The 7,840-nt window shown below is 44.3% G+C and overlaps 1 protein-coding gene across 1 annotated transcript; it reads left to right on the forward strand.

Moving 5' to 3' along the window:
* Positions 1-3,360: 3,360 nt before the first annotated feature.
* CG18266 (uncharacterized protein) lies at positions 3,361-5,164 on the forward strand. The gene has a single exon (NM_135101.1). The coding sequence runs from the start codon at positions 3,467-3,469 to the stop codon at positions 4,925-4,927; it is 1,461 nt and encodes a 486-aa protein (NP_608945.1). The 5' UTR covers positions 3,361-3,466; the 3' UTR covers positions 4,928-5,164.
* Positions 5,165-7,840: the final 2,676 nt, after the last annotated feature.

Here is a 7,840-nt window from a genome sequence, read left to right on the forward strand (position 1 = left end):
TAAGCCACCGACACACATTGAGACTGGGACTCAATTTCGCCCGACAACAATCGGATAGAGACCGTTGAGCAAACTTGCTCCTGCTCCGAATCCAGCTGCTCCTGCTGATCCTGATACGGTCTTCATGCTTGTTTCACATTTCCGCTTACTTGAAAGTATTAATTACCGAAATTCCAGGAGACGACAACCATCTGGACCGGTTTGCCGGGCTGTCGGTCGGTGCTTGGGAAATCTTGTCAGCAATTCAATTAGTGGGCACTTGCATTTATCTTATTTAAATACAGCATACTTTCCGACTGCCGCATGCATAGCGCAGGTGAGTGTGTATGGGTGTGTGCGGGTGTGTTGGCGCTGTGATTGCGATTGTGATTGTATTGGTGTCGTCATGGAAACGACAAGGACTCGAAGGACTGGAAGCGAACTCGTGACTTATGCAGTGACGCAACCAATTACGGCTTAGGGGCAACTGTAACTGCAACTGCTGTCTCGCCGTCTTCCTCACACCATCTTCCACTGCTACTTCCATCGTCCTGTATCCTTCGTCCTTCTGCTTGCATGTGTGTGTGTGTGTGTGTGTGTGTGCTGCGGCTGACGGTGTCTGCTCGGTGTCTGCCCTCTAACCCGACATGCCCACAAAAACTATGTCAAACGAGTCTCTGTGAGACACTCAAAATCCGGCGAGTGGAATACGATTTTTTGGCTTAACTACCGCTGATAAGTCGAGGGCAATGCCGCAGCAGCGATTGTTTGAAAGTTTCTTAATTAAATGTGATTTGATTGCCAGCCAATCATCTCGCCGTGGCCAGATATAATTGTAGTCGAGAACTTCGTTCGCTGCTGTTGTTGACATCGAGAGCGAAAAGTGCCACCCAGACAGCAAGTTTGTTGCTTATGTACACCACAAACTAGTAAGTCAAGCGGATGTTGTTGTTGAAAACCACAAACTTAACACTTTCATTTTAAGTTAATACTCAAAGAATATAGGTTATCATAGTTTATCATTTTTCAAATAAATCCACATGATCAACCGAACTCGAAATTTAAAGGATAGTCGCACCGAATTAACCAAAATATTTAACAGCTTGTTCGGTGAGCCAAGCCACTTAGGTAAATTGGCCAACTAAGTTCGTTTGCAGGGGTCGTCGCATTTTATTTTTCCCTCCTAACAGGTTCGGTTTTTGTTTGGGGTAGTTACTTATCTGATTTGTTTGCGGTTGTGGTGTGCGTGAGCTGCCAAGAAATTGACGATGTCAATGAAGAGACCAAGATTGGGTCGGAGAGATTGTCAATGAGTTTTCAATTCTGTCTGGCAGTTTCATCGTATTAATTAGGTAAAAATCACTGCAGATCACAGTTGAAGCTGTCGGATTAAATAGCTTTCAGTAACAGTTTTGTTAAGACATTTCAAATGATTTAAAACAATAAGTGTCGTAAACAAGTTTATTTTAAAGCCCGTGCACAAAGCCGCAAACAAAATATGAGAAAAATGTTTCATTTGACAAACAGGCAAAATTAATCAGTTCAATTTGACGCTTCATTGATTAAAAAAACAATCCCCTGTGGCCACGTCCACCACCGCCGTCATATTCATACACTTAATTAAATTTGTGGCTGGCGAAAGTGAAATGTAACGACATTCGACGGCGGAACGTGAAATGTTTGTTATTAGTGTAAACAACATTTTATATATTTTCAAATGGATGTAGACTCGACGGGCCAGTCTGCGAGTGGGTCAGAGGTCACACATGGCGTATGAAATATGCGCCGCACTGGCCACAGGTAAAATTGTCACGTTTTTAATTAAACGGGCGCCCAAAGACCAACAACCAGCGCATCGTCCAATCGTTCAATAATCAATGGCTCGTCCGTGACAATAACACGGGTTAAAAATATAATTAAAACTCAAAATAAAACTTTTATTGGCTGCGTGCCTGAAATGTGTAACCGAAACATTTCATAATGGCTTAACCACTTGTCGGAATTTCATCGGCCAATGCAACAGTTGGCTCCGCCAATTCCCAGTACATTATTATCCAACAGAAAATATTTAAATACTTTAAGTCTAAGTACGTTATGGTCTCCAACGATTGCAGGGTATCGCCCAAGTCCATTAGATCTTTCGAGGGTCCATGGTTTGTTTTAAGGCGTCTGGAAACCGCCACCAGGTAGCGCTGATCAGCAATCTCGACAAGAGTATTTACCTCTTTATCTCTTGTTTTTCATATCTATATCTCAATCCAAGCAGCTGTGTAGAGGGTGTTCGATAGTCGAGAAACCTGACTTGTTTTAATTGAAATCGTGGAATACCGTGTACTTAGACCTGCAGCTTACAATAATTAATCGATATTGATTTTAAGCCAGAGTCCTTTCACTGTAGTTTTTTATTTTTGGCTAGCGGCTTTAAAGCAGCTTTATCTTTGACCTGATTCTGGAAATGGAGCACTGAGCCTATTGTAGATGACACACGCAACCACATACCCAGCCACGCCCACTTTTTGACAAGTCATTTGGCAGGTCGTTGAAAAAAGGGCCAACTTAATTGTGTCACTCACCGTTCAGCCTTAATTTGAGAGCCAAGATGATGGTGAACGACGATACAGCAATTAACGAGGTACAAAATCATTTCATTGTGTTTGCCAAACGCCGCGACCCAGAGCGCCCAAAAGCCAGCGGCGATAAGTTTTTTTATTACACCTGAGTCTGGGGGAGGAACCCAGGTGAGCTCCACACTATCTCAATGTGCGTGTGTGTGTATGTGTGCCAGGACTCATTAAAAACGAAAGAGACGCTCATTACCTGGCCAAGAGCAGGCAGAGAAACAAACGAACTCGCCGCCCTCATAGGACAACAAACGATTTTTGAGCCGGCGACTTTTCGCTCCAACACCCCAAAATTCACCCGCTGAAATTGAGGTTTATGTGGATGAGGATGCGTGTGGTGTTGGGTTTTAATTACCTTTGGTTTCATCCTTCGCGCCGTCATTCGGCTCGTTGTTTAAGTAATTGTTTGCCATTAGTTAAAATGTTTTCATTTTGCACCGGACTCGTGCCCGGACCGGACGCACATACGTGTGCATGTGGTATCTGGTGATGGCGGAAAAGATATCAAATTTGTAACCTGTCAGAGCGGAAATTCAATGAATTTCCATTTTCATATTTAATGATTTCGGTTTCTTAGTTAAACGTATTAAACAGAATGTTAAAATGCAGTCTCTCATAAAAACACTAACGAGCTTTACACTTTGGTATACTTAGATGTGACTCTAAATGGAATATTTTACTCTATTTTTCGACCACAGCAATCGGTGAACTTACGCTTTGATTGTCAGTCGTTGTGTACATTTTATGTTTCAGCAGTCTACAGACACAAAGCCGACACGACATATCGTCTCGAAAACTCGAGAGAAATCTTTCCCAATTCAATTTCCACATCCCCCACTTTTGTCGATCTTTCGCAGACTGCCGGAATGGCCTTTGTAGCGCGTCGGAGTAGCGATGGCTCGGTGGTGGATCGTCAGCAGGTGTCTGGTCGGGAAAAAGTACGTCCAGCTTCCCAGTCGGACATTAGTGATGAGGATTCGGAGTCGCTGCTGGGCTATACAAACCACACCTATGGGGCTCCCACAGTGAGGTATGTTGGCCAGGGTGAAGATCGTGAAGCGGTGGAACCTCAGCTAGATTATGAGGATTTTGGGGATTCTCTGGGGGATCATGCCGACAATTCGGAAAGCGAGACGGATTCCATTTTGAGTTTCTGCAAGGAACTGGATGAGGAGGAGGCCAACGATGCATTGCTAAATGGCAGAATGAGCTTCACAGACGAGAAGGCGAAAGTTGAGGATAAAGCGAATGCAGATGATGTGTTTCACCGGGTCATGAACAAAGGCGATGAGGCGGCTGCCACGGACACGGAGACCGTGATGAACTTTGATCACGATGTGCAGAGCCTTAGCTCCTTAGGCAGCTGCACGCCAACGGTGACGCAACGCGGTGAGGATGTCGACAATTTGGACAATATCAGCGGCAGGACATTTTTCAAGGAGGAAAAATCGCACAGCATTAACACCAGGACCTTTTGCAAGGATAACAATCTGGATGCGCTGAGCGGCAGGACCTTCTACAAGCAGGCCTCCGTAAAGGAGACTAACCAGGGCCAGATTTCCAGTCGGACATACAGCCTGAGTAGCTCGGGCAACAATCAAAACCATGACGCATCCTCGATGTCCACCTGCAGCTGGTCGGACATGTACCGCGGTGCTCTGCAGTCCACCGATGGATGCACCGGTATGCCCCCTCTGAGCCTGGCCAGCGTCGTCTCTGACTCGTCCACGTGCTACAAGCAGCTGGAGGAGCATAAGGAACGCCCTGGCCCGCAGGCCTTCGAGGACTGGAAGGCGCGAAAGGCCGCCGAGAAGCAGAAGAATCTGCTGGCTGCCAAACAGGAGCGCGAAAAGCGGGAGGCGGAGGCAGCACTGCGACAGAAATATGCCCAGGAGCACTTCCAGGAGTGGTGTCGTCGCAAGGAGGAGCAGCAGCAGCAGCAGCGGCAAAAGCAAAAGAAATCCTCGACCTCTAGCTCCAGTTTGGGATCGGTTTCCAGCTCTAGCACCGCCCCTACAAGGAAGGTGTCTCCCGAGAACACAAAGAACCGTCTGCAGAAGTGGGAGCAAGCCAAGCGGGAGCAGCAGCAACAGGAAAAACAACGCCTGATCCGACTGCAGTGCAACAAGCAGAAACTGGAGGAGGAACGCCGTCAGCGCCGCCAAGGCGCCTGGCAGAACTGGATGAAACAGGTGGACAAGCGGGCCAAGCCGGTTCCCCTCAATCAGGGCTTTGACACGCTGCGCGGTACCATATCCAACATCTACATCAATCCCGTGCAATGGGTGTCCAATATCGATCCGCAGGATTCGGGGCGCAGTCGTTAGAATTCCTTGGAGCGCTCTCACATTCGTTAGTCCATCGCCATTTCACGCTGAAATGCATGCAAGACCTATGGGGACGACTGGTGCAGGAGGACGGGAGGAGATCGCCTCGGTTGCTGGGCCCGCAAAATGATTTTAATTCTACTACTACACATTATACACGAATTTTGATTAGTGGCGGTGGATCCCACTTTGTTTTACCTTCGCAAGTTACTCAATAAACTACAAGATCGGCAGCTTTAACTGTAGTTTGGTTTATATTATATATCTCTTGATAGCCAACAAACAAGAATAGTTATTAATAGTTATTAACAAAATGTTTCACGCATTTCTAAATATGACAATTAAAATCGTAGAAGTGAAAGAGCTCATATTTGTGGATAGTGCGAACCCATTGCGAGAAGGTTAATAAAAGGCCAGCTTAGTGAAGCGAACCCGTAACGATAACCTTTGACCCGGGTGTATTATGGTTATGCTCCTCCACCACCCTTGGCCCAGAGCCTAAGGACACTGCACTTCCTTGTTGGCCATTCTGTCCCTTTATTCTGGCAACCATTTCCGTGTTTGTTTCAATGCCCATCCCATCCCATTCCATACTATCCACCCACAATTGTGTGCGTTTGTGTCAATTTCTGTTTTTATTATTTATTTGCCCGGTCCATGGGGAGTCGGCAGGTGGTGGAGCAGGCTTAATTAAGCTTTACTCCACCCACCCGGACCGTCCCAGTTTTATTTATGCAATTAACCAAAGCCTCGTGTAATATAGTCCCGTTAGGTAAAAATCTTTGATTAATTGTAGTTTTGTTTACACGATGGCAGCGAGTCAGACCTGATTATGTGGGCCATCATCTGACAGGGTCCAAAAGGGGATTTTGGGGCACCTCGGGATGTGCGTGTGTGTGAGTGTGTGTTAGAGGGTCCTTTCAGGTGATTAGTCCTTTAGTTGGCTGGCAATTTGTTTACACGTTCTGTGAGCTCGCCTAATCGCCAGCAGGCCTCTCGTCATTAGCACTATCATTACTTTGTGTTGTTCTCGATAATGCTTTCAATTCAAAATGGCCAAGATATGTTCCTCGAACGAGCCTCCTTGGGCTAATTGTGTGGTAAGTGATAAATAAATGAGTGGGCATTTTGTGGCTCGTCAATTGAAACAAGTTGTTGGGCGTTTCATTAGCTGCCACTTACTGAACTCGATGAAATTGTTCAGCAATGGATTACTCATATGCTTGCAACTTTGTACGGGCCACAAGATGTCCTTTGATGTCCTTTTTGTCGACTTTTTTTGTAATTTTTATTTTGCTGCTCGGCCATAAAACTCAATGTGAAATCGTTAAACTTAGGGACAACTGCTAAATGCGGTGCTTCTCATATGGAGATGGCGTAATCACGGCTGGCACAATGACAAAATGCTCATGCGGTCCCTGATTTTTACGACTGGCCATAAATTAGGGAACCATTTTCGCCATAGGCTTGAAACGGCAGAAAACGTTCTTGCCTGCAAATATTTAAAAGCATTTGCAAAGCATTTAAATAACAATTAAGGGCACGCACGCAGCCGCAAACAATATAAAACAATTATTGTAAAACAAAATCCACAATGCGGATTAGCGCACTTTTGCGGGTTCGTAACGTTTTAAATGCAAATCAAAGGCAGCAACACAAAAAAATATACAACAAAAAAAACCAATAAAAACAAAAAAAAAGAAATTAGTACGAATGCGAGAGCTTGCCAATAATTATAATAAATAACCACAGAAAATGTTTCGGAATGATTTCGCACCACAATTGAGAGCGAACAAAAGAAAATTAATAATAAATCTCAAAATGCTCATTAACTTAATTACTGTGTTTATTTTCATTGCCCTTCCTGTTCGCCATTGAGTCCCCCATTTTCCCCGGGACACGATTTTTCCCCCTCCCCTCGCCTTGTGTGCTGAAATGCTTTCCTTTTGTGCGTCACGCAATTTTTTGGAGCTCCCCCCCCTTCGGTTGATAAACAACTCAACGCCGAAAAAATAGCCGCAAAACATGAAGAAATTGCGCGTCTTTAACCTTAATGTGTATTTAAGTAATGTTAATTGTACTCAAGCTGCCAGATGCCATTCGCTGCCGAAAACTGGCGCCACTGCCCGAATTTCCTTTTTTACTCCTGGCTCGTTCAACTTGTAATTATGCTAATATATAAGTTTGCTCCGGGTGGCGTATCTAAACTCGTGTAATTGCGCACACTTAATTGAATTTACAGAGTGTAAGGTAAGCAAGCCAAGGATTATGTAAGACATTTAACAAATTTGTAGAACGGATACAATTTCGAGCAGTAATCGTAAGTTTAAACCTACTCGTAGGATCAAAAACTGTGTCAGTAAACTTGATTTATATGTGGTGATCAAATGTGAAGAAATATCTATATCTATGTTATATATTACATTTGTAAATTAAAAATTGAAGAGCGGGTGGAAAGCCAATTTTCACATTAAATGCTTGTCATGCAGGGGAATTAAATATTTTCCTTATTATTTTTTTTTTAGTAAGCCAACGTGCAACGCCATAATGGCGCTGAAAAACATTTTGACATTATTAAAATCGAAACTATTTAGGTCATTTGGGCAATGGCTTTGGTTAACGTTGGCCAATCTCCGGTGAGGTAAATGCATATTTACAGCACTTTAACCTTGAGATTTATATGGATTATATGCAAAAATGTCTGTCAGATATACCCATGGGTCATGGCACTCCGCCACTCGGACCGGAAAAACCATGCGAGAGAAAAATCCATGAAAATGCAGTAAAGTGGAGGAAACAAGCAACTCACGTAAGCCAAATGGTGCTGCGGTTGCACCTGTTTTGGCATGTCTGAAAATTCCTGGAAACAAATGTAATAAAAACTAGCCGTAATACACGCGCGCACACACACAC

The sequence above is a fragment of the Drosophila melanogaster genome, chromosome 2L, assembly GCF_000001215.4.
Source record: "Drosophila melanogaster chromosome 2L".
Taxonomy (NCBI): domain Eukaryota; kingdom Metazoa; phylum Arthropoda; class Insecta; order Diptera; family Drosophilidae; genus Drosophila; species Drosophila melanogaster.